At 43.3% G+C, this 26,316-nt stretch overlaps 5 protein-coding genes across 6 annotated transcripts; all 5 read right to left on the bottom strand.

Annotated features, from left to right (window-relative positions):
* Nucleotides 1–205: 205 nt before the first annotated feature.
* Nucleotides 206–5,520, bottom strand: LOC114562412 (protocadherin beta-16-like). Its single transcript, XM_028588790.1, has 2 exons — nt 3,106–5,520; nt 206–1,558 (listed from the first exon to the last, which is right to left on the bottom strand). Exons 1-2 carry the CDS (start codon nt 5,518–5,520, stop codon nt 206–208), a joined length of 3,768 nt encoding a protein of 1,255 aa, XP_028444591.1.
* Nucleotides 5,521–5,927: 407 nt separating this feature from the next.
* LOC114562413 (protocadherin alpha-C2-like) lies at nt 5,928–8,384 on the bottom strand. The gene has a single exon (XM_028588791.1). The coding sequence runs from the start codon at nt 8,382–8,384 to the stop codon at nt 5,928–5,930; it is 2,457 nt and encodes an 818-aa protein (XP_028444592.1).
* Nucleotides 8,385–8,593: 209 nt separating this feature from the next.
* LOC114562414 (protocadherin alpha-C2-like) lies at nt 8,594–11,295 on the bottom strand. The gene is made up of 2 exons (XM_028588792.1): nt 8,881–11,295; nt 8,594–8,665 (listed from the first exon to the last, which is right to left on the bottom strand). Exons 1-2 carry the CDS (start codon nt 11,293–11,295, stop codon nt 8,594–8,596), a joined length of 2,487 nt encoding a protein of 828 aa, XP_028444593.1.
* Nucleotides 11,296–11,713: 418 nt separating this feature from the next.
* On the bottom strand, nt 11,714–14,153 carry pcdhb (protocadherin b). The gene is given in 2 exon segments (XM_028588793.1): nt 11,714–12,461; nt 12,463–14,153. Coding segments are annotated over 2 exon segments (2,439 nt in total).
* Nucleotides 14,154–18,820: 4,667 nt separating this feature from the next.
* si:ch73-233f7.1 (protocadherin beta-15) lies at nt 18,821–25,091 on the bottom strand. 2 transcript variants are annotated; one of them, XM_028589391.1, is made up of 5 exons: nt 22,773–25,091; nt 22,569–22,682; nt 19,986–20,044; nt 19,664–19,791; nt 18,821–19,244 (listed from the first exon to the last, which is right to left on the bottom strand). In XM_028589391.1, the coding sequence occupies exons 1-5, from the start codon at nt 25,089–25,091 to the stop codon at nt 18,928–18,930; spliced, it is 2,937 nt and encodes a 978-aa protein (XP_028445192.1). In that variant the 3' UTR covers nt 18,821–18,927. The 2 variants fall into 2 exon arrangements, with proteins under 2 accessions (XP_028445192.1, XP_028445191.1); XM_028589390.1 differs by having other exon boundaries at nt 22,569–25,091.
* Nucleotides 25,092–26,316: the final 1,225 nt, after the last annotated feature.

Below are 26,316 nucleotides of genomic sequence, written 5' to 3' on the forward strand. Positions count from 1 at the left end.
ATTTTACTATTAAAATGAAAACGTCAAAATCTCTTGTATAAAGGAGAATATATGAGCGCATGTATGTCTTAAATTGATATGCATTTGTTCTAAGACAATTTCCTAAAGGCGTTTGCAAATTACGTATTCCTATATTGGTATTAAAATAGTGTCTGTTAATAAAACAAATAATTGGCATATTTGTAAGAGCTGTACAGGTATGGGATCAACAAACGACTCTCACCTGCAGAGTAGAAGCTGCTGAGTCACTAGTGTCTGTCAGTCCTGTGCCTCTTGGTAAACTGGACACGATGTATCTGGAGCCCTTTGGCACAGGCTGTCTAACCACCAGCTTTCCTTTCCTGGTCTCTGCTAGAAACAGACTGTACCAGTAGGCATCGTTGGAGACCAGAGTGGAATCTGCGATGGTGGAGTTCCTCTCACTGATCACACTGTTCCTGCAGGGAGGAGCCGCTTTGCTGGGCTTGGGTTTCTGACACTTGAGCACGATGGTGACCAATATGGTGATCAGCAGGAGAAACGACACCGAGCCCAGACCGATGACCAAATACAGGTTTAGGTCTGAAAAGATGTCATATTCCAGAGGCACCTCCGTCATGTCAGAGTAGGCCTTAACGACAGTCTCCACTGTGGACAGCTTGATGGTGACTGTAGCAGAGAGAGCAGGCTCCCCGTTGTCCTTGGCAACAACAACCAGTCGCTGGTGGCGCGGGTCTCTGTAACTGAACATCCTCATAGTCCGGATCTCTCCGTTGTACTGGTCCAGACTGAACAAGGTGGCGTCAGTCACCTGGAGAAACTGGTAGGTAATCCGAGAGTTGTGCACCGAGTCGGTGTCTAAGGCTATCACCTTGGCAACCAGAGAGCCTTTATCGGTGGATCTGGGGATCTTTTCCTCCACCACCGAGCCGTGCGCGCGCCACGGAGAGACAATAACCGGAGCGTTGTCGTTCTGGTCCACAATGGTGATGTGGACCGTCACGTTACTGCTGAGTGGAGGAGAGCCAGAGTCTCTGGCCTCGATGTGGAAAAGAAACTCCTTCTCGATCTCATAGTCAAACGTTTTTAGTGCGTAAAGATTACCGTTCTCTGGATTGATGGAGAACAGCATGGACATAGAGGTGTTGGCTATCTCCTTCTCTAGGATGAAGTAAACTAGGTACTGGTTTTCATGGAGGTCAGGGTCAAACGCAGTGAGGGAACTGAGCAAGGCCCCAGGTGCGTTATTCTCCATTACGCGTATGGTATAAAATGACTGAGGGAACTGTGGGACATTGTCATTAACATCCAGAAGCTCTAACGTCATAGTTTCATTGTCAGATAAAGGAGGAGAACCTCTGTCTGTCACAGTGAACGTGATGTCATATTCTGGAACCTTCTCACGGTCTAATGGCTCTGACACTACTAATTCATAATAGTTATCAGAGGACTCCCTCAGTTTGAAAGGCATATTATCTGGAATATGAAGATCAACCACTCCATTGTCACCTGAGTCTTTATCACTGACACTAACTACTGCTATTACTGTGTCTAACTCTATGTTTTCATTGACTGGACTCTGAAATGATTTAATAGATAATTCTGGATGGTTGTCGTTCATGTCTTCAACCATAATCTTTATAGTACATTGTCCTGATAAACTATTCGCTCCTTTATCAGTAGCTATAACTTCCATATCATAAATCCTGAAATCCTCATAATTTAACATTCCTTTGACAGTAATTTCACCAGTGGAAGGATTCAAATTAAATGTTTCCTGCGTTTTCTCTGACGTATATAGACTATATGAGTAGGTAATATCAGAATTTGACCCCTCATCTAAGTCTGTTGCATTGAGATGAACAACAAGGCTTCCTATGGGAGAATTTTCCATTATTTTTACACTCAAATTAACTTTGTCAAAAGTAGGTGCATTGTCATTTGTGTCCAAAACACGAACAATTACACTGGCAGTGCCAGAACGAGCAGGTGTGCCTCCATCTACAGCTGTGAGTATTAAATTATGAACAGCCTGCTGCTCCCGATCTAAAGTCTTTTTCAAGATCAAATCGGCCATCTTTGACCCCTCTCTGCTAGTCTGAACTTCAATATTAAAATGTTCACTTTCAGTCAGATGGTATGTTTTCACTGAATTGCTTCCAACATCCGGATCAACTGCATTGCTGAGAGAGAATCTCTCCCCTTTCGGCGTTGCTTCAGATATATCTAAATGTATGACGTCTCGTCGAAATTGTGGGGCGTTGTCGTTCATATCCAAAATCTCTACTTCTATGTTAAATATTCGTACTGGGTTTTCTAGTATTATTTCCAGTCGGAGATAGCAAGACGCTAATGACTTTGTAGGGCAAATATTTTCCCTGTCAATCTTCTCAACAATATACAGTTCACCAGTCTCTTTGTTCACATTCAGGTATTTCTTATTTGCAATGATGTCAAGACGCATCTTCCTCTGATTCAGTGTTTTAACATCCAGGCTGAGATCGGTAGCAAGGTTAGCGACGACTGATCCTTCTTTCATCTCCTCGGGTATTGAATAATGAGTCACTGATGTCGAAATATTGTGAACGAAAGACAAAAGAATAAGAATACCTAACAACACGTACCTTTTGCAAGACTGCATTGTTACAAAGGATCTCATTGTTGTGTGGGTTCACCGCGCTTTAAACGATAGAATGTAGGTTTCCACTAATATTGAATTTAGCTGTAAAGCCCTTAATCCCAAACATATTCACGCAGTTTTATTCCAGAGGATTTTTCCACGCTAAAAGGAAAGCTGCGTTTTTGGAGTGGAGTTTCAGCACCACGGAGCTCTCCGGTTGTTTCACGAGCTGCCCTGATGACGGCGATTCACTGTCATGGCGTTCATGTACCGTTCTTTCATTGAGAAAACAGCGCCACCTTTATATTTTGTGGTTAACGTGAAGCACATTAAAATGCATTTCATACATTTCATGTAGATTTAAAATTACCTTTTTGCTGATATTGCTGAAATGAATCGTCAGACTGTGAAAGATTTGTAATCTTGAAATGTCTAAATTGTGAAATAAAATGTTCTTAATATTGACACATGCTAAGATAGAAATACGTGAACATAGGACTATTTACCTGCAGAGTAGAAGCTGCTGAGTCACTAGTGTCTGTCAGTCCTGTGCCTCTTGGTAAACTGGACACGATGTATCTGGAGCCCTTTGGCACAGGCTGTCTAACCACCAGCTTTCCTTTCCTGGTCTCTGCTAGAAACAGACTGTACCAGTAGGCATCGTTGGAGACCAGAGTGGAATCTGCGATGGTGGAGTTCCTCTCACTGATCACACTGTTCCTGCAGGGAGGAGCCGCTTTGCTGGGCTTGGGTTTCTGACACTTGAGCACGATGGTGACCAATATGGTGATCAGCAGGAGAAACGACACCGAGCCCAGACCGATGACCAAATACAGGTTTAGGTCTGAAAAGATGTCATATTCCAGAGGCACCTCCGTCATGTCAGAGTAGGCCTTAACGACAGTCTCCACTGTGGACAGCTTGATGGTGACTGTAGCAGAGAGAGCAGGCTCCCCGTTGTCCTTGGCAACAACAACCAGTCGCTGGTGGCGCGGGTCTCTGTAACTGAACATCCTCATAGTCCGGATCTCTCCGTTGTACTGGTCCAGACTGAACAAGGTGGCGTCAGTCACCTGGAGAAACTGGTAGGTAATCCGAGAGTTGTGCACCGAGTCGGTGTCTAAGGCGATCACCTTGGCAACCAGAGAGCCTTTATCGGTGGATCTGGGGATCTTTTCCTCCACCACCGAGCCGTGCGCGCGCCACGGAGAGACAATAACCGGAGCGTTGTCGTTCTGGTCCACAATGATGATGTGGACCGTCACGTTACTGCTGAGTGGAGGAGAGCCAGAGTCTCTGGCCTCGATGTGGAAAAGAAACTCCTTCTCGATCTCATAGTCAAACGTTTTTAGTGCGTAAAGATTACCGTTCTCTGGATTGATGGAGAACAGCATGGACATGGAGGTGTTGGCTATCTCCTTCTCTAGGATGAAGTAAACTAGGTACTGGTTTTCATGGAGGTCAGGGTCAAACGCAGTGAGGGAACTGAGCAAGGCCCCAGGTGCGTTATTCTCCATTACGCGTATGGTATAAAATGACTGAGGGAACTGTGGGACATTGTCATTAACATCCAGCAGCTCTAACGTCATAGTTTCATTGTCAGATAAAGGAGGAGAACCTCTGTCTGTCACAGTGAACGTGATGTCATATTCTGGAACCTTCTCACGATCTAATGGCTCTGACACTACTAATTCATAATAGTTATCAGAGGACTCCCTCAGTTTGAAAGGCATATTATCTGGAATATGAAGATCAACCACTCCATTGTCACCTGAGTCTTTATCACTGACACTAACTACTGCTATCACTGTGTCTAACTCTATGTTTTCATTGACTGGACTCTGAAATGATTTAATAGATAATTCTGGATGGTTGTCGTTCATGTCTTCAACCATAATCTTCATAGTACATTGTCCTGATAAACTATTTGCTCCTTTATCAGTAGCTATAACTTCCATATCATAAATCCTGAAATCCTCATAATTTAACAATCCTTTAACAGTAATTTCACCAGTGGAAGGATTCAAATTAAATGTTTCTTGCGTTTTCTCTGACGTATATAGACTATATGAGTACGTTACATCAGAATTTGACCCCTCATCTAAGTCTGTTGCATTGAGATGAGTAACAAGGCTTCCTATGGGAGAATTTTCCATTATTTTTACACTCAAATTAACTTTGTCAAAAGTAGGTGCATTGTCATTTGTGTCCAAAACACGTACAATTACACTGGCAGTGCCAGAACGAGCAGGTGTGCCTCCATCTACAGCTGTGAGTATTAAATTATGAACAGCCTGCTGCTCCCGATCTAAAGTCTTTTTCAAGATCAAATCGGCAAACTTAGACCCATCTCTGCCAGTCTGAACTTCAATATTAAAATGTTCACTTTCAGTCAGATGGTATGTTTTCACTGAATTGCTTCCAACATCCGGATCAACTGCATTGCTGAGAGAGAATCTCTCCCCTTTCGGCGTTGCTTCAGATATATCTAAATGTATGACGTCTCGTCGAAATTGTGGGGCGTTGTCGTTCATATCCAAAATCTCTACTTCTATGTTAAATATTCGTACTGGGTTTTCTAGTATTATTTCCAGTTTGAGATAGCAAGACGCTGATGACTTGGTAGTGCAGATATTTTCCCTGTCAATCTTCTCAACAATATACAGTTCACCAGTCTCTTTGTTCACATTCAGGTATTTCTTATTTGCAATGATATCAAGACGCATCTTCCTCTGATTCAGTGTTTTAACATCCAGGCTGAGATCGGTAGCAAGGTTAGCGACGACTGATCCTTCTTTCATCTCCTCGGGTATTGAATAATGAGTCACAGATGTCGAAATATTGTGAACGAAAGACAAAAGAATAAGAATACCTAACAACACGTACCTTTTGCAAGACTGCTTTGTTACAAAGGACCTCATTGTTGTGTGGGTTCACCGCGCTTTAAACGATAGAATGTAGGTTTCCACTAATATTGAATTTAGCTGTAAAGCCCTTAATCCCAAACATATTTAAGCAGTTTTATTCCAGAGGATTTTTCCACGCTAAAAGGAAAGCTGCGTTTATGGAGTGGAGTTTCAGCACCACGGAGCTCTCCGGTTGTTTCATGAGCTGCCCTGATGACGGCGATTCACTGTCATGGCGTTCATGTACCGTTCTTTCATTGAGAAAACAGCGCCACCTTTATATTTTGTGGTTAACGTGAAGCACATTAAAATGCATTTCATGTGGATTTAAAATTACCTTTTTGCTGATATTGCTGAAATGAATCGTCAGACTGTGAAAGATTTGTAATCTTGAAATGTCTAAATTGTGAAATAAAATTGTCTTAATATTGACACATGATAAGATAGAAACACGTGAACATAGGACTATTTACCTGCAGAGTAGAAGCTGCTGAGTCACTAGTGTCTGTCAGTCCTGTGCCTCTTGGTAAACTGGACACGATGTATCTGGAGCCCTTTGGCACAGGCTGTCTAACCACCAGCTTTCCTTTCCTGGTCTCTGCTAGAAACAGACTGTACCAGTAGGCATCGTTGGAGACCAGAGTGGAATCTGCGATGGTGGAGTTCCTCTCACTGATCACACTGTTCCTGCAGGGAGGAGCCGCTTTGCTGGGCTTGGGTTTCTGACACTTGACCACTATGGTGACCAATATGGTGATCAGCAGGAGAAACGACACCGAGCCCAGACCGATGACCAAATACAGGTTTAGGTCTGAAAATATGTCATATTCCAGAGGCACCTCAGTCATGTCAGAGTAGGCCTTAACGACAGTCTCCACTGTGGACAGCTTGATGGTGACTGTAGCAGAGAGAGCAGGCTCCCCGTTGTCCTTGGCAACAACAACCAGTCGCTGGTGGCGCGGGTCTCTGTAACTGAACATCCTCATAGTCCGGATCTCTCCGTTGTACTGGTCCAGACTGAACAAGGTGGCGTCAGTCACCTGGAGAAACTGGTAGGTAATCCGAGAGTTGTGCACCGAGTCGGTGTCTAAGGCGATCACCTTGGCAACCAGAGAGCCTTTATCGGTGGATCTGGGGATCTTTTCCTCCACCACCGAGCCGTGCGCGCGCCACGGAGAGACAATAACCGGAGCGTTGTCGTTCTGGTCCACAATGATGATGTGGACCGTCACGTTACTGCTGAGTGGAGGAGAGCCAGAGTCTCTGGCCTCGATGTGGAAAAGAAACTCCTTCTCGATCTCATAGTCAAACGTTTTTAGTGCGTAAAGATTACCGTTCTCTGGATTGATGGAGAACAGCATGGACATAGAGGTGTTGGCTATCTCCTTCTCTAGGATGAAGTAAACTAGGTACTGGTTTTCATGGAGGTCAGGGTCAAACGCAGTGAGGGAACTGAGCAAGGCCCCAGGTGCGTTATTCTCCATTACGCGTATGGTATAAAATGACTGAGGGAACTGTGGGACATTGTCATTAACATCCAGCAGCTCTAACGTCATAGTTTCATTGTCAGATAAAGGAGGAGAACCTCTGTCAGTCACAGTGAACGTGATGTCATATTCTGGAACCTTCTCACGATCTAATGGCTCTGACACTACTAATTCATAATAGTTATCAGAGGAGTCCCTCAGTTTGAAAGGCATATTATCTGGAATATGAAGATCAACCACTCCATTGTCACCTGAGTCTTTGTCACTGACACTAACTACTGCTATTACTGTGTCTAACTCTATGTTTTCATTGACTGGACTCTGAAATGATTTAATAGATATTTCTGGATGGTTGTCGTTCATGTCTTCAACCAGAATCTTTATAGTACATTGTCCTGATAAACTATTGGCTCCTTTGTCAGTAGCTATAACTTCCATATCATAAATCCTGAAATCCTCATAATTTAACAATCCTTTAACAGTAATTTCACCAGTGGAAGGATTCAAATTAAATGTTTCTTGCGTTTTCTCTGACGTATATAAACTGTATGAGTAGGTAATATCAGAATTTGACCCCTCATCTAAGTCTGTTGCATTGAGATGAGTAACAAGGCTTCCTATGGGAGAATTTTCCATAATTTCTACACTCAAACTAACTTTGTCAAATGTTGGTGCATTGTCATTTGTGTCCAAAACACGTACAATTACACTGGCAGTGCCAGAACGAGCAGGTGTGCCTCCATCTACAGCTGTGAGTATTAAATTATGAACAGCCTGCTTCTCCCGATCTAAAGTCTTTTTCAAGATCAAATCGGCAAACTTCGATCCATCTCTGCCAGTCTGAACCTCAAGGTTAAAATGTTCACTTTTAGTCAAATTGTACGTTTTTACTGAATTGGTTCCAATATCAGGGTCCACTGCATTGCTTAACGAAAATCTCTCTCCAACGGGCGTTGCTTCAGATATATCTAAATGAATTGCATCTCTTCGGAATTGCGGGGCGTTGTCGTTAATATCCAAAATCTCCAGTTCTATATTAAAGATTCTTAATGGATTCTCAAGTATTACTTCTAGTTTAAGATAGCACGATGCTGACATCTTGGTTGGGCAATGTTCCCTATCAATCTTCTCAACAATGTACAGTTCCCCAGTCTCTTTGTTCACATCCACATATTTTTTATTGCCGATAATGTCAAGACGCATCTTCCTCTGATTCAGTGTTTTAACATCCAGGCTGAGATCGGTAGCAAGGTTAGCAACGACTGATCCTTCTTTCATCTCCTCTGGTATTGAATAATGAGTCACTGATGCAGATATAAGATACACGATTGAAAAAAGACTAATGAGCGCCACGTACCTTTTGTGTGACTGCATGGTAACAACGGTCCCCATTGTTGTGTGTTTAACGTTCGAAGCACTTCAGCCGATCTAATGCATGTTTCTAATGGTCTGTACAATTGCTGTTATGACCTCGATGAAAACGTTCTCCTGCGATTTAAATCCCCAAAAAGTTTCTTCGGATTTCAGAGTTAAATGGTGCTGCTTTTTATTCGTGCGAGTTTCAGCACCACGGAGCTGTTTGTTTTTCAACCTCTACCCCACTAACAAAGGTTCACCGTCATGGCGTTCATGGCCTGGTGTTTTTTCGAGTAAACAGCGCCACTCTTTGCATACTATAAGACCTTGCAGTTGAGACATATGTGCTAAAAAGATTCGAAGTAGGTTTAACTCAGAAATGAGTTGAAGATTATAAACCGCTGCATATGTTGCCAAAAGAAACGCAGTTTATCAATTTGTCTGAGTGACTAAACGTTGGAACTATAAACATTTTACATAGGAAACTTAAATAGCATAATTTGAGAAAGGAATGCGAACATTGGGCTCCTACCTGCAGAGTGGAGGCTGCTGAGTCACTAGTGTCTGTCAGTCCTGTGCCTCTTGGTAAACTGGACACGATGTATCTGGAGCCCTTTGGCACAGGCTGTCTAACCACCAGCTTTCCTTTCCTGGTCTCTGCTAGAAACAGACTGTACCAGTAGGCATCGTTGGAGACCAGAGTGGAATCTGCGATGGTGGAGTTCCTCTCACTGATCACACTGTTCCTGCAGGGAGGAGCCGCTTTGCTGGGCTTGGGTTTCTGACACTTGAGCACGATGGTGACCAATATGGTGATCAGCAGGAGAAACGACACCGAGCCCAGACCGATGACCAAATACAGGTTTAGGTCTGAAAAGATGTCATATTCCAGAGGCACCTCCGTCATGTCAGAGTAGGCCTTAACGACAGTCTCCACTGTGGACAGCTTGATGGTGACTGTAGCAGAGAGAGCAGGCTCCCCGTTGTCCTTGGCAACAACAACCAGTCGCTGGTGGCGCGGGTCTCTGTAACTGAACATCCTCATAGTCCGGATCTCTCCGTTGTACTGGTCCAGACTGAACAAGGTGGCGTCAGTCACCTGGAGAAACTGGTAGGTAATCCGAGAGTTGTGCACCGAGTCGGTGTCTAAGGCTATCACCTTGGCAACCAGAGAGCCTTTATCGGTGGATCTGGGGATCTTTTCCTCCACCACCGAGCCGTGCGCGCGCCACGGAGAGACAATAACCGGAGCGTTGTCGTTCTGGTCCACAATGATGATGTGGACCGTCACGTTACTGCTGAGTGGAGGAGAGCCAGAGTCTCTGGCCTCGATGTGGAAAAGAAACTCCTTCTCGATCTCATAGTCAAACGTTTTTAGTGCGTAAAGATTACCGTTCTCTGGATTGATGGAGAACAGCATGGACATAGAGGTGTTGGCTATCTCCTTCTCTAGGATGAAGTAAACTAGGTACTGGTTTTCATGGAGGTCAGGGTCAAACGCAGTGAGGGAACTGAGCAAGGCCCCAGGTGCGTTATTCTCCATTACGCGTATGGTATAAAATGACTGAGGGAACTGTGGGACATTGTCATTAACATCCAGCAGCTCTAACGTCATAGTTTCATTGTCAGATAAAGGAGGAGAACCTCTGTCTGTCACAGTGAACGTGATGTCATATTCTGGAACCTTCTCACGGTCTAATGGCTCTGACACTACTAATTCATAATAGTTATCAGAGGACTCCCTCAGTTTGAAAGGCATATTATCTGGAATATGAAGATCAACCACTCCATTGTCACCTGAGTCTTTATCACTGACACTAACTACTGCTATTACTGTGTCTAACTCTATGTTTTCATTGACTGGACTCTGAAATGATTTAATAGATAATTCTGGATGGTTGTCGTTCATGTCTTCAACCATAATCTTTATAGTACATTGTCCTGATAAACTATTCGCTCCTTTATCAGTAGCTATAACTTCCATATCATAAATCCTGAAATCCTCATAATTCAACATTCCTTTGACAGTAATTTCACCAGTGGAAGGATTCAAATTAAATGTTTCCTGCGTTTTCTCTGACGTATATAGACTATATGAGTAGGTAATATCAGAATTTGACCCCTCATCTAAGTCTGTTGCATTGAGATGAACAACAAGGCTTCCTATGGGAGAATTTTCCATTATTTCTAAACTGTAATTTACTTTTTCAAAATTAGGAGCGTTGTCATTTGTGTCGGAAACATGCACAATAATACTTGCAGTGCCAGAACGAGCAGGTGTGCCTCCATCTACAGCTGTGAGTATTAAATTATGAACAGCCTGCTGCTCCCGATCTAAAGTCTTTTTCAAGATCAAATCGGCCATCTTTGACCCCTCTCTGCCAGTCTGAACTTCAATATTAAAATGTTCACTTTCAGTCAGATGGTATGTTTTCACTGAATTGCTTCCAACATCCGGATCAACTGCATTACTGAGAGAGAATCTCTCCCCTTTCGGCGTTGCTTCAGATATATCTAGATGTATGGCGTCTCGTCGAAATTGTGGGGCGTTGTCGTTCATATCCAAAATCTCTACTTCTATATTAAAAATTCGTAGTGGATTTTCTAATATTACCTCCAGTCTGAGATAACAAGACGCTAATGACTTTGTAGTGCAAATGTATTCCCTGTCAATCTTCTCAACAATATACAGTTCACCAGTCTCTTTGTTCACATCCAGGTATTTCTTATTTGCAATGATGTCAAGACGCATCTTCCTCTGATTCAGTGTTTTAACATCCAGGCTGAGATCGGTAGCAAGGTTAGCGACGACTGATCCTTCTTTCATCTCCTCGGGTATTGAATAATGAGTCACTGATGTCGAAATATTGTGAACGAAAAACCAAAGAATAAGAATAGCGAACAGCACGTACCTTTTGCAAGACTGCATTGTTACAAAGGATCTCATTGTTGTGTGGGTTCACCGCGCTTTAAACGATAGAATGTAGGTTTCCAGTATTATTGAATTTTGCTGCAACGGCACGGCCTTCATCCTAAACATATTCTCGCTGTTTTTTCCAGAGTATTGTTTTCTGCGCTAAAAAGGGAAACTGTGTTTTTGGAGTGGAGTTTCAGCACCACGGAGATCTCCGGTTGTTTCACGGTCTGCCCTGATGTCATGGCGTTCATGTGCCGTTCTTTGATTAAGAAAACAGCGCCACCTTTGTATTTTGAAAGACTATATGGATGACGTGAAGCCCATAAGAAATGCATTTCATAGATTTTATGTGGATTTAAAATGACTTTTTTTGCAGATATTACTGAAAAAAATCGTCAGACTGATTCAAATTTGTAATCTCGAAATGTCTAAAATGTTTAAGAAAATGTCACCTAATATTGATACAGTACATGATAAAGATAGAAACACGTGAACATTGGTCAATTACCTGCAGAGTGGAGGCTGCTGAGTCACTAGTGTCTGTCAGTCCTGTTCCCCTTGGTAAACTGGACACGATGTATCTGGAGCCCTTTGGCACAGGCTGTCTAACCACCAGCTTTCCTTTCCTGGTCTCTGCTAGAAACAGACTGTACCAGTAGGCATCGTTGGAGACCAGAGTGGAATCTGCGATGGTGGAGTTCCTCTCACTGATCACACTGTTCCTGCAGGGAGGAGCCGCTTTGCTGGGCTTGGGTTTCTGACACTTGAGCACGATGGTGACCAATATGGTGATCAGCAGGAGAAACGACACCGAGCCCAGACCGATGACCAAATACAGGTTTAGGTCTGAAAAGATGTCATATTCCAGAGGCACCTCCGTCATGTCAGAGTAGGCCTTAACGACAGTCTCCACTGTGGACAGCTTGATGGTGACTGTAGCAGAGAGAGCAGGCTCCCCGTTGTCCTTGGCAACAACAACCAGTCGCTGGTGGCGCGGGTCTCTGTAACTGAACATCCTCATAGTCCGGATCTCTCCGTTGTACTGGTCCAGACTGAACAAGGTGGCGTCAGTCACCTGGAGAAACTGGTAGGTAATCCGAGAGTTGTGCACCGAGTCGGTGTCTAAGGCTATCACCTTGGCAACCAGAGAGCCTTTATCGGTGGATCTGGGGATCTTTTCCTCCACCACCGAGCCGTGCGCGCCACGGAGAGACAATAACCGGAGCGTTGTCGTTCTGGTCCACAATGATGATGTGGACCGTCACGTTACTGCTGAGTGGAGGAGAGCCAGAGTCTCTGGCCTCGATGTGGAAAAGAAACTCCTTCTCGATCTCATAGTCAAACGTTTTTAGTGCGTAAAGATTACCGTTCTCTGGATTGATGGAGAACAGCATGGACATGGAGGTGTTGGCTATCTCCTTCTCTAGGATGAAGTAAACTAGGTACTGGTTTTCATGGAGGTCAGGGTCAAACGCAGTGAGGGAACTGAGCAAGGCCCCAGGTGCGTTATTCTCCATTACGCGTATGGTATAAAATGACTGAGGGAACTGTGGCGCGTTGTCATTGACATCTAATAGATGCACAGTGATTGTTTCGTTATCAGTTAAAGGCGGCGTGCCTGCATCTGAAACAATCAGTGTGATGTCATATTCAGGTACTGATTCTCGATCCAAGGGTTCAGAAACTATGAGCTTGTAATGCAAGGGTCTATCTGATGATTTGTTTAGAATAAAGTGCATAGGCTGATTTATCGATAGGCTCACGTTACCATTATCACCAGTGTCTCTGTCACTTATGCCTACCAGAGCAATGACACTTCCTACTGGGATGTTCTCCTCCACTGTGTTTTTTACCGACTGTATGGTAATTTCTGGATAATTGTCGTTCATATCCGTCACGTGGACGACTACTTTACACTGCCCCAGCAAGGGATGTGTCCCTTTGTCTCTGGCCTCAATGTGCAGCTCATACAATTTCATATCTTCATAGTCAATAGTACCTTTCACAGTTATCTCCCCTGTGTTTGGATTCAATGCAAATACGTCTTGTGTTTTTTCCGACGTGTAAAGGGTGAATGAGTACACTATCTCCGAATTTGGACCCTCGTCGAGATCTGTAGCGTTAAGCTTCATCACTAAGGTCCCCATAGGGGAATTTTCTGTCATATTAATAGTGTAAGTCTGCTTGTCAAACCGAGGAGGATTATCGTTTGTATCTTGTACTCTAACAATAATATTGGCAGTGCCGGAGCGCACAGGGACCCCGCCGTCCACAGCAGTCAGTACTAAATTATGAACAGCATTCTCTTCTCTGTCTAAAGACTTAGTCAACACCAAATCTACATATTGAGTTCCGTCACTGCCCGTCTGAATTTCGATGGTGAAATGTTCACTGACACTAAGTTTGTATGTTTTAATTGTATTTATCCCAACATCTGGATCCACTCCATTAGGCAGGGAGAATCTCTCTCCCGGTGTTGCCGATTCTGAAACGTCGAGCTCCACTCTGTCTCGTCGAAAATGTGGAGCGTTATCATTTATGTCCGTTATTCCAAGTTCAATGTTGAAGATACGTAAGGGGCTTTCTATTATAACATCAAGCTTCAGAAAACAGGAGGTGGTTTTTGTCGGACAAAGATATTCCCTGTCCATCTTTTCCACGATATACAACTCCCCTGTCTTTTTGTTGACATCTAGATATTTTTTGTTATGGAAAATGTCAAGTTTTACCTCTCGTTGTGCCAAACCTCCAGGCTCAAGTCCCAAATCCGCAGCGAGATTAGCCACAACAGAGCCCCTTTCCATCTCCTCCTCTATGGAGTACCGTGTCACAGACAAAGCGCTGGGCCATACTGCATACAAGACAAAGACAGTAGCCCAACAATTCATAATTTCGTCTACAGGGAACAATAATCCAGATTCTAAAACCGTGTTGTTTTTGTTGATCTTTAAGATCAGAAAAAAAAACATCTTAGAACATGTCTTAGGGTCGTGCTGTTAATTCAAGCATAAAAAGCACATATTCCAGAAAGCTGTGTCCTATACCCTTTACAAATGGGTGTGTCATGGCTACCAGAAGGGAGACGCATTATGCTTTAGTGGTCAACAGTGACACCATGTGACAGAGACTGTACATAGTGCAGTAACTATGCAGTTAGAATCAGCTTTGTTGCCCAAGAACTGGCCAAAATATGCTCTCACAGGACAGTGACATACAGCAGGATTTACTCATGTATTTTATTTATTTTTTGTGGAAGGGCTACCCCTGTACTTTCTGACAAACAATAGCAGGTTCAGTTTAAAGGCGTACTAAAACTGCACTGTATTTTACCATGTTGCCATGGATTGCATACTATGCTGCTATATGTCTGCAGCATAAGGCCTCCCCAAGAGTAAAACTCATTTACTATGAGATGTGAGGGATCATAACAGAAATGAAGTTGCTGCATCAACTTCTCTGTATATTTGCTACAACTATGTATACAGTGTGACTATCATTTAACTTGTCTCTTTCAGCTTTTTAAGTCATTACTTAGTACTAGAAATGTAGAGCTGGTATTCAGAAGGTTTGTTTTCCCCTCAAACACAAAAACCCACTCACCACTCATATTGTGGTAGAAAAACTAAAAGGAACACCTACAATATGATGTAATTCAATAACACCACAACCTATAGAATCAAAACCTACTGCGAGCTTAAGCAACACCTATATCACAATCTCAAAAAAGTAAATATTATAAGCTTTCCAAAATATTTAATTATTGATTGCAGGGTTATCATATTAAATCGTATATTGTAAGGTGTTCCTGTCCAGTTAGGCCAAACCCTCTGCTGCAATGCATAGCTTTTCTACAGCTTTGTCTAATTACATTTACCTGAATCGCTTGCTCGGTGTTGTTTTCTTAAAACTGGGGGAGATATATTGCATTTTAAGTAACTATTTTATACTGTTTGATTGTATTTCTCTGTCTTGGGATTTTCTCTGCTGCTGGGTGTGCACATTTATAAACATTGAAACAAAGGACCCACAGAAAATTAAAATTGTCTAAATTGGCTGCTTTTAATCCAACTGGAGATAACACAGGCTACAAAAACAAAGAAAGTGGTTACAATAAAAAATTGAACTGAAATAAAGTTTAAAATTTTCCTCAATATGCTTAATTAATGGGCGCCACCCCCATTCAAGAATTTATTAAATACAGACAGACTCGGATTACTAGAGCTGTTGTAAACAGGGACTGTGAGGTTCCTTTTAGAAAAACCTCTTTCAGCCATAATGCACTATCTATTAAAGGTAGTGCATTATGGAACACACTACCCCCAACTATAAGGGAATGTCCAACTCTGGCCACCTTTAAAAGCCAGGTAAAGGTGTGGCTTAGAACTAACCAAACGTGCAATCACCTCTGACTGCATGCTGTACCATATTAGCCCAGTAGAGTGTACTAATAATTGCGTCTCCGTCTTAACACTTTCTAATAAATTGTCTTGTTTCTTTGTTTTTCTTTCATTCTGTTTCTCCCTGTTTTATATAACAAATGTTATTACTGTAAATATTTTGTCTTAGAGCTAACCAAGCGTGGGTCACCTCTACTTGTATGCTGTACCGTAATAGCTCAGTAGAGCATATTTATGAATTGTGTCTCTGTTTTAACATTTACTAATGAATTGTCCTGTTTTTCTTTTCCTTCGTCCTGTTTTACTCTGTTTTATATAGCAAATGTTACTACTGTATATCTTTTGTCCTTTTTATTGTAATTTCTACCTGCCTAATGGACTACAGATGGACATTAGCCCTTGGGCTGCAATCTGGCACTTTTATGTGTACTGCTGTACATGCTCATCAAATGTGCATTGTCCTGAAATAATACATAATAAAAAATAATAATAATGGGTTGAGAATAGTTAACACATTTACTGAAATAAAATGAATTACAAATAAAACAAACTCTTAATCTTCAACCCAATTTGTATTACCTTCTTATGTCATTTGGTGGCAACAAAGCACCAGGTTGTGCTATAGTGGCTTAGCTAAAATCATTAATCATACTGTTGGCTAATAGCATCTGGGAAAGTTGTTCTTATGTCAGTGAAGCCAATCAGAGCCTCTGTTGTCTGTGTAAGGCAAAGGTTGTGAATCTGTAAACTCTTGTATACCTTAAACACAAACATTTAGCACACCTTTTAACACCTGTAGCTTTCCACACACACACACACACACACACACACACACACACACACACACACACACCAAGTCTGTATTTGCACACGTTTTCAGGATATTCATTTGCAAGATGTAAATTGTGTATACATTTGTCTGCTATATTTTCATATATTAAAGTGAGATCAGAAACAGAGCTTTCATAATACTACTGACTACTGTTGCTTGTGGTTTCAATCTGTGTGTCTGTCCCAAAAAGAGAGAGCTAACTATTTCTCTGCCCCTTCTGCTTCCACTCTGCCATATTCATAATAATAATTCAGCCAAGCTCCCTTTTGTTTTTTTTCTCTGACAGTGTTTTGGCTTACGTCATTGTTACCTCCCAGCCCCACACACCCTGAGTTTTCAATGTAAAATGAATCAACGTTGGTGTGCAATGATTCTTACTCAATGATGCCATCTGCTGGAGAAATCTGTTGCTAAGCCAGATGGTGCAAATGCTCATCATAGGCACATTAATTGTGACTGGGTGTGAATCATGGATGAATACAATTACATCCAGTATTTTGATAAAAAACCTAAGTACACCTGAATGTGGTCAATAACTCCCTAACGCCCTACTCTGCCTCAAACTAGTGCTGATAGTACTCGTTGCCATCGTTGGTTGGATTGGTTAGGTTTAGGGTAAGAATACCAGGGTAAGCCAATCAGAGGCAGAGTAAGGCAGAGTAGGGCAGGACATTCCTTGGCCATCCTAGGAAACGCTAATTCGCCTCCATAACATTAAATCCAACATTCTGCACCAGTCTTCATTGAATAGTATCATATGCGCCCTCTGGTGGACGTCTGATGCAATTGCAGCTGGCTTGGAAAGGACAACTTGGTCAAAACTATTTCAGCACCATGACCATGGACAGCTCCCAATGCAAATGACCAACATGGTTAAAGGATGGGAAGTTACAGTAGTTCACCAAACACGGAGTTTATTAGATACCGAAGTTTGCGTGAGCCTATTGGTTTGGTCTTCAGGTGATGACATATAGGACACATGTATTTGATGATTCTGAATATGTTTTGTTTAATGATCCTAAAATAACTATTTGTTTAACTTTAACTTTCTTGCTGCAGAGAGTAAGAATAATCCTACACCTCTATTTTTAGAACAGAGCTTTATTCCTCACTCATCTGAAAGTAAGCCAAGCTGACCTAAATGTGGCTGCCCCTTCATCCGTCCCTATGGATCACCTTACCGTAGAGAAGGTTAGCCTGCTCCCCTCCATGCTTTCTACGGACACCCGTTTCCTTATTAACTGAATTATTTTCAATCTGAGCCATACGACGACCTAATTATCCTGCTCATTTCTGGCCAGTGGCCAGCTCTCATCTGTTGATGATAGAAACTAATTCCCTGAGAAGTAAGATGTAAAAGGGCACAGAAAGAGAAGTCACAGACCCTCAAGCTCACATCCAGGTGTGGCATTTGAGCTGAGCCCCCCTTCCCCTGATGCTTGTATTCATGTCTGTGGTCTTAATTAAAGTGATATTTCGAGAGAGATAGAGAGAGAGAGAGAGAGAGAGAGAGAGAGAGAGAGATAGGAGGTTCTGTTTGTTCAGTTAATGAACCTCACTATTCTCTGCGGGCAAATGGAAATGCAAGCACTCCAATTAGCATATGTTAGCATTTTACTATGTTTATTCCTCGCTGTGGAAAACAGCTTACCAAGGCGAAAAGCTTTCCACCCTTGTAAGAGGAGCTGTGGAACTTTTTTACCCCAAAATAATTGACTCAAGCTAATTAAACATAGATCTGGAGCTCACATTTAAATGCTTTATGAATGTAGATCGACCGAATCTGTGTTTGAGTGCGTGCATGTATCAGTAAGCATGGGTTGGGTTAGGCCTTGAGTTTTATGAATTAGCATGTTCAAGAGACATAAGGAAGACCATATGAAAAAAATACTTTATTTTCATAAATGTATACAGTACATGTGTGGGGAACCTCCCCTCTTTACAGTTGTCTGCATCATGTTGCAGCTTGCATATACATTATCCTACTATGTGTCATATTCACAAAAACTATGTTAGCAAACAAACATCCAAAAAAGAAAACACCTTTTCTTTTCATAAAATCAAAAATATAAATTCATAAGGATGTGCAAAATTATTGTCCACTAATGCTTTTTCAAAACATTTTGGATGTAATTGCTGCTCCAGTTTGATTGTCTAAATAATAATGATAGTAATAATAATAATAATAATAATAATAATAGGCAGACACATATTGACCATGTTACAGTTGCATGTCACATAAATAGCCATCAGACTTCATTTCCATTCAGCCATAATGGATTGTTTATTCATTATTTCTCTTTTGCAAATGCTCTGTATTTTTCATCCCACTTGTAAATCATTTGTTCATAAATGTATGTACTGAATGGTCTCTTCCTATTCATATGAGGTTATCCGTCATTTTAATCATCCATTCAGAAAGTCATTGAAAAGTCAGTCATTGTACAGGTCATTATTTATAATCGCAGCCTCTCCCTGGGGGGACATCTGAAGACGTCGCTTCTTGCCAAAGGTAGAGAAGGAATTGTGGACATCCAGCTCGCTTCGGGGTGCTGCAGGCCTCAGGGTGCAAAATCCTGATGGTGTCCCAGGGATGTACACGTTGTGGTGGTAGTCAGGTGGTGGGTGTGGGGGAGGATGCGGGTGAGGGTGGGGTGGGATTGATGGCTGCTGCTGTTGTGGAGGAGGTGTGCACCGAGGAGTCCAGGGGCGAGAGGGGACCCCACTGGTTGAAGGAGACATCTTATAGTCTGTAGTATGACATAGATAAGAAGAAAGGAGAGGAAAAGCAGCTACTTAATTATTCAATATTGACTTACGGCTGGAGTGTTATATTCATTTGCATAGCGCTTTTCTAAAACAAAGTTAAGTGCTTCGCAGTCAGGACAGTAAACAATGACATAAGCAACAAAAATACAAAACAGAGCTATAATGATGGGGTATGAATATAGCCCTGCTTCTGTTAGTGGTAGTGGAGATAAATTAAGTATATACCAACGAACCAATTAAGGTAAAAACAAAAGAAAACAGATATTACACAAACGCATGGATGTGTGCTGTGTTGTATAGAATACTTGTGTTTGTGTGTACATAACATACTGTAAATGTATACGTAACCCTAAAGTGTTGAAGAAAGTTGTTTGTGGGCCACTCTTTGGCCTCTCTTTACCTTTCATCCCTCTCATGTGAGTACCCCAAGTCCAGTACTGTCCAGGCCCCATGGACGTGACATAGTTTTCTGGGTCTGCATGCATTGCCTTACGCATGAGGGTGCCATCCATGTTGATAGAGTTATAACTGCAAACAAGATACCAGTCTGTAATGACAACGTACTTTACTCATATGTAAATGCAATATCTATATCCATTCTAACATAAGTGATCTTTATACAGGCTTTATACTTCAGCTCATTATGTGAGCATTGTATGCTTTAGTACAATTGCTTTAATCTGGGTTGAAAAAGAGCAAAGGTCAAAGTTAAAATATTGTACCTTTTAATGGAGGAGTTTTGATTCTTTGTGAGAGTCCAGTCTGTGTTTGGCTGCTTCAGCTGCAGGAAAAATAGCATGACATCATTAAATTTCAAAAAGAAAATACAAAATCCCCATGTAAAGTCACATGCAATGCAGTGTCACTGTCCAAGTCTAGTTTGAGAAATGTCTTTCTTCAAAATAAGTTTCAATCAAACCGGTCTTGATAACAAACGACGCCTGTTCATTCTATCCCCTTGGATCAGTAGAGGTCAGTGATAATTGACATGAGGATCGGTCTATCTTTGTGCTTGTCCTGAAATGGAGACATGACTCTTTTTAAATGGATCGCGGCTGCCGCCCTGTGGATGTTTGGCAGAATAGCATTTTTAAGAGCGGAGATGCTGTTGCCTTCAGCTACAACTCGCCTGTCACTTAATTTTGCTTTTATCGTCTGTGGCACAGCGTGAGAGGTGAATGAGAGCACCCGAGACATATTTATTCCGGCTCTGAGTCTCATAGTATGGATTCCACGCTCTATTAATTCCCTTAAAAGTTGTTAACATGGAGAATGCGACGTAAGCGTATTATTATTCAAAATACACGTCCCGCCAACTACGCACAAAACCAATTAGAACCCCACCGGGATGAAACGAAACATGATTTTGATCTTCAAAGGAAACCGTGCCAGGGAGGAAATTAAGAAAATTACACACGTCATTGTTTTGTGGATTTTATGCATCATTTTTACATTAATATTTGCCTGATGCTCCTCGAGCAAGGTTTTTAATTAAAAGTCTCACAGAGAGCCTTGAAAAGTTTGAGGTCCTTGCAGCTGTATACACAACCCAAGACAGCTAAACACAGCCGCACGCATACACGTACACGCACCTGTCCTACGCTTGAATGTGTGTTTAATCTCTCTTTTCACCTTCAATTCATCAACTTAAGCAGGCCTATGTACTTGCTTTGCGTAATGCTCAAATTGTTTCATTGAGATTTGTCTTTGAGGTTTAATGTGTCACTGACGACCTTACGACGACTCATATGGGTACGCTGAGGGACACCACCGGGTGAATTACGGGAACCAATTAACGACAGGAAGGACACATTGTCCTGAAGGAGCATAGCTGCAGGCAGAACAATCACTGTGACCTCGAAATCCCTCTTGTGGCCAGAGGTGCATGTGCCAGTGACTGGACTGACATTTCTCAGTCTGTCTGGTAAAGTCTGGTACCATGGCCCTGAGTCTTTGTCGCTCTGCGTTTTGATGAAAACAGTGAGGCCACAATAAGCAATACGCACATATTTACGATCTACTGCCCCGTCTATTAGAATTAGAAAACACTAGTGTAGACATCCTCCCTCTGTAAATTCTCGTTCGCCTTGTCTCCTTCCTTCCCTACCTCTATGCCCCCCCTCCTGTCTTCCCCACCCTTGCTCGACAAATATGAAGCCACATCTCTCTCTCTCTCTCTCTCTCTCTCTCTCTCTCTCTCTCTCTCTCTCTCTCTCTCTCCTCGCATTCAGAGGACAACGTCGGGGCCGATCTACAGGCGGCCCACGTCTCATTCCAGTCATGTCTTTGCAACCCCTTCTTCTCCTTGCCCCCTCCCCTCTCGATGTCCTCCCCTGTCTTCCCAAAACCGTCCATTTGCCATTTTTCATCAATAATGGACAGCCCCCCTCCCCCCTTTGCGAATATGCCACATTGTGTGTAGTATAATGGTCCAGCCGTGCTTGTGCCCTTGAGGCATAGTTAGTGAGGTTATCTGTCCTATATTGTTAGTTTGAGGACAAGAAGGTTTGTCGCAAACCCGACTGGTAAAAAAAGAATAGTCTGAACCCAAGCAGAGGATTTCAGATAACTGTCATTCACCTTGTCCGCCCTATATATAACCTTGACTTTTTGTTTAAACTCAGGTACATGTGCTGGAAGCAGGTGTGTGCCCCCTCACTGCATGAAAAGCACGTGTCAATGACACTGGAGGATATATTAATCTCCCAGGTCACAACCTATTATAATTAAGTTCATTAATTATTCTTCAAAGCTTTTTCCACGTGTAATTAATTTGCGAAAACGTGTCGTTGAAGACACCTGCAAATGTTACCCAGACTGAACAACGCACAACTTGAACTACATCTCCTCTTTCTCTCACACAGTAATTGAAATCTCACTTCAGAGATAAGACACGGTATGCCCACAGAATATGCTCCTTGCAAGATAGGGCTTTACACTTTCATTATCCATGTCAATTAAAATGTTATCTCACATCGTCTCATTTCATTTCCCTGGTGCAAAACATTACTATGGCTGCACAATAGGATACATTATTGCCATAATTATAAAAACAGTCGAGACAACATGCTGTGTAACACACTTACTAAGAAGAGAGAGAAGAGAAGAACCCTGGTTTTGCTTTGCTCAAGTTGAGTTTAAATCTGTCTGGCATGCGTAATTTGACCTTCATGGAAGAATGTCACAGTCTAGATACTTATCAGATAGAAAACTGAGATGGGTTTTGTTGTGGCAGTGAGTGAAACAGACGCATTTAAATGAACATAAGCTCTCGCGTCTTGTACTATACGCTGATTTCACTGTACCTCATTGGGAGTAGTTGCTCCGTTGTTCACAGATGCGCTCCGGCTTTGCGCGTTCCACGAGTTTTCTGCGCTCTTCGCTTCGTTGTTCCTCGGCGTGCTGCCGGGGCTGCACGGCTTCAGAAACATAAAGTCACTTTTGGCAGATTCGGGAGTCAGGCAGACTTTATAACAATATGACTGAGAGAGACTGCTGTTTCCATTCACCTCCATACAGTTCGTGGGCACTTTGGCCGCGGATGAAATCTGCAGGTTGAGGTTGGATTTTTTGAACACCTCCGGAGGCGGATCGGGCTGAAACCCCCCGCAGCAGCAGCAGGCGAACGGGGGGAGGTTGTACCCGCTGATGGTCTCCCTGTCCTTGTAGCACTTGACCACAGCCAGCACGATAATAGCCACAAGGAATATTAAAGATATTGTGCTCAGTGACACGATCAAGTAGAGAGCGAGGTTTGAGGCGGGCTGTGGGCTGAGTGTGAGGTCTCCGAAATCTGACAGCGACTCAGGCACGCTGTCCACCACTGTGAGGACAATGGAGACCGTGGCGGAGAGCGGCGGTTGCCCATTGTCCTTGACTAATATTACCAGTCTTTGCCTTGTTGCGTCTTTTTCCACTAGCCGGCGAATAGTCCTGATTTCGCCCGTGTACAGCGCCACACTGAACAGCCCTGGGTCTGTAGCCTGCAACACCTGATAGGACAGCCGGGAGTTTTGCCCTGCGTCCGCGTCTAACGCTGTTATTTTGGTAACCAGATACCCAGCATCTACTGACCGCGGAACCACCTCTGTGGCCACGGTGCCGTTTTTAGGCAGCGGGGATACAATAACAGGTGCATTGTCGTTCTGGTCCAAGACAAAGACGTTGACTGTTATATTACTGGCGAGAGGGGGAAAACCAGCGTCCTGCGCCTGTACCAGAATCTGAAAGTTTCTAAGTTGCTCATAATCAAAAGAGCGCAGTGCGTAGATATTGCCATTGTCAGAGTTGATTGAGACATAAGTGGACACGGGCATGCCCTGAATCTGACCCTCGAGAATAGAATAAGACAGATAGGCGTTCTGATTAGAATCGGGGTCGAATGCTGTTACAGAGCAAATGGAAGCGCCCGGGGCATTATTCTCGGTCACATAAACTGTGTATGAAGGTTGAGAGAATCGCGGGGGGTTGTCATTAATGTCTGATACTTGAACAAGGATAGTTTTCCTGGTAGAGAGCGAAGGAGAGCCCAAATCTCGGGCTGTGAGAGTGATGTTGTACTCTGACACAGTTTCCCTGTCCAGAAACTCGCTTGTAACCAGAGTATAATAGTTTTTAAAAGATGAATGGAGCTGAAAGGGGACGTTGCTCGGAATCTGGCAGTCAACGTTTCCGTTCTCTCCCGAGTCCCGATCCATTACACTGATAACAGCTATCACCGTGCCCGGTGGCGCGTCTTCTTGGACAGGAGTGGACACTGATGTGAGGATGACTTCGGGCGCGTTGTCATTCACATCTAGGATGTCTACCAGCACTTTGCTGTGTACAGCCACAGCCGACGGTCCCCTGTCTTTTGCCTGCACATACAGCTCATATACGCTGGCTTTCTCATAGTCCACAATGCCCTTCACTCGGATTTCACCCGTGTACGGGTCCACGCTGAACAGTTCGCGCACCTTGAGGGGTGCGTGCCCGCTAAACGCGTAGGTCACCTCCCCATTCGAGCCCTCATCCAGGTCTGTGGCGTTCAGCTTCAGCACCAGAGTCCCCCTTGGTGCGTTCTCCACCAGACTCGCCCGGTACACTGATCGGTCAAATACGGGCACGTTATCGTTTGCGTCTAACACTGTAATAGTTATCAGTGCTGTCCCAGAGCGTTCCGGTGACCCACCGTCAAAGGCAGTCAAAACCATTTCGTGCTTTTTCTGCTGTTCCCGGTCCAGTGGGGTGTCCAGCACGAGCTCCGCAAACTTGCTGCCATCATTGCGCGTTTGGATATTCAGTACAAAGTGCTCGTTTGCGCTTAGCTGGTAGGAGCGCAGAGAGTTGGTTCCCACGTCCTGGTCCTGTGCGCTCTCTAACGGGAAACAAGAGCCTGGCGCAGCCGACTCTGTGATGTCAAGATTAAACTCGCTCCATGGGAAACTGGGGGAGTTGTCATTCACATCTAAAATCTCCACTTCCACTCTGTACAGTTCTAATGGATTTTCAATGACCACTTGTAAGTGTAAAAAACAGTTCGGGCTTCGTTCACACAGCTCCTCTCTGTCTATCTTTTCGTTGACGAAGAGAATACCATTCTCCAAGTTCACTTCTAAATACTGCCTCTTTGCGCCGGAGACTATACGAAACCGGCGGGCTGACAGCTTGGCCACATCCAAGCCCAGGTCTTCGGCGATGTTGCCCACAAAAGCTCCATGCTCCAGCTCTTCTGGAATGGAGTACCGAATTTGCGCAAGAACCAGGTCCACTACACACGCACACAGAAGCAGACATACAACCAGCCCAGTCATCGGTACCCAACTGCCTTTGGGGAGTCTGTGATCCATTTCAGCGGCGTGCGTAAAATCACCTCACCCAGACATCTTTCGCCTCATAAAGCCATTCAACTGTAGCTAAAAAGTAAATACAAACGCACAGACTGTCCCAAATAAAAAAAATCTTCAGATCTAAGTTTGTAACACCTATATGCACAGATAAGTTTACTGGATAGTTAAGCTTAGTGGACGGGAGAGGTGAAGAAAGTGAAAGCACCTCTCTCTCTCTTTCTCTCTCTCTCTCTCTCTCTCTGTGTGTTGTGCTCCACGCGCAACACCGGTGGTGTGTGAACGGGGGAGGCGCGCGCTTTGATTTTCCTGTGTATTAGACACTCGGAGGAGCTGGTGGGTAGGCGTGTGTGTGTGTGTGTGTGTGTGTGTGTGTGAGAGAGAGAGAGAGAGAGGGTGGGTGGGTGGGTGGACGTAGCTTCTCGCAGCTCCTTATTGGAGGACGCTGACGCGAAGTGCGACTCTAATTACTGGAGACATTTAACCCTTTCACATCCTCGTCTCTGTTCCTCTGACCCACTAAAGAGACGACAAGGCGTACATTTGACACCAGACGCCAGAGCTAGATTTGGATTAGGGGACAAATTGTGTTGTGGGTGTCGTTTTCTAGGCTGCATTTAACAGATGAGGATGGACAAGGATTTGTCATGGTGACCACTTGCCCTACAGGCCCAGGATGGCAGTGGTAGCCAACATTATTTTACCTTGATTTGTTGTAACCTCCATTATAGCTACTAGCCTAAGCGCTCATTCGCTGTGCCTTGCAACACATTCTCACCCCCAACTCGTCAACATACGAATGGGCCAGTGGCCACTGCCAGTAGGCTCCTGGAATTATATGCTTTTTAATGAGAGCTCTTTGAAGATGAATGCCCACATTGCAAAAACAGTCCCATTCATTAATCATCACACACGAAATTGGGTTTAACAAAAACAACCTTTGATGGGTCAGGATATTCAATTTCAATCAGTATTTAAACGAGTGTGAGCTACATGCTGCAGCTTAAATTAATACAGTGACAATCAAAGCGATACTCTCATACAAATGCGCGTTACACGACTTTAATTTACTTAAGTAGGTCTGAACATGTATCAACATAATCAACGTAAAAGCTATGTCATAAAGCTGTAATCATACTTGTCTCTAATCAGGTATTATAGTTGGGATTAGATAAATATCCCATAGGTGATGTGTTTACAGTTTCAGGTGACAGAAAGAGGAGAACAT

This window comes from Perca flavescens, chromosome 10, assembly GCF_004354835.1.
Source record: "Perca flavescens isolate YP-PL-M2 chromosome 10, PFLA_1.0, whole genome shotgun sequence".
Taxonomy (NCBI): Eukaryota; Metazoa; Chordata; class Actinopteri; order Perciformes; family Percidae; genus Perca; species Perca flavescens.

Bases quoted from the DNA above. Each gene is read 5' to 3' on its own strand.
- LOC114562412 (XM_028588790.1), bottom strand. From the start codon at position 5,520: ATGAGGTCCTTTGTAACAAAGCAGTCTTGCAAAAGGTACGTGTTGTTA. The intron at 1,559-3,105 runs GTAAATAGTCCT...AAATCATTTCAG, and splicing joins CAGCAGCTTCTACTCTGCAG to AGTCCAGTCAATGAAAACAT.
- LOC114562413 (XM_028588791.1), bottom strand. From the start codon at position 8,384: ATGGGGACCGTTGTTACCATGCAGTCACACAAAAGGTACGTGGCGCTC.
- LOC114562414 (XM_028588792.1), bottom strand. From the start codon at position 11,295: ATGAGATCCTTTGTAACAATGCAGTCTTGCAAAAGGTACGTGCTGTTC. The intron at 8,666-8,880 runs GTAGGAGCCCAA...AAGGTCTTATAG, and splicing joins CAGCAGCCTCCACTCTGCAG to TATGCAAAGAGTGGCGCTGT.
- si:ch73-233f7.1 (XM_028589390.1), bottom strand. From the start codon at position 25,091: ATGGATCACAGACTCCCCAAAGGCAGTTGGGTACCGATGACTGGGCTG. The intron at 19,792-19,985 runs GTACAATATTTT...TCTTGTTTGCAG, and splicing joins CAAAACTCCTCCATTAAAAG to TTATAACTCTATCAACATGG. The intron at 19,245-19,663 runs GTAAAGAGAGGC...GTCATACTACAG, and splicing joins TCACATGAGAGGGATGAAAG to ACTATAAGATGTCTCCTTCA.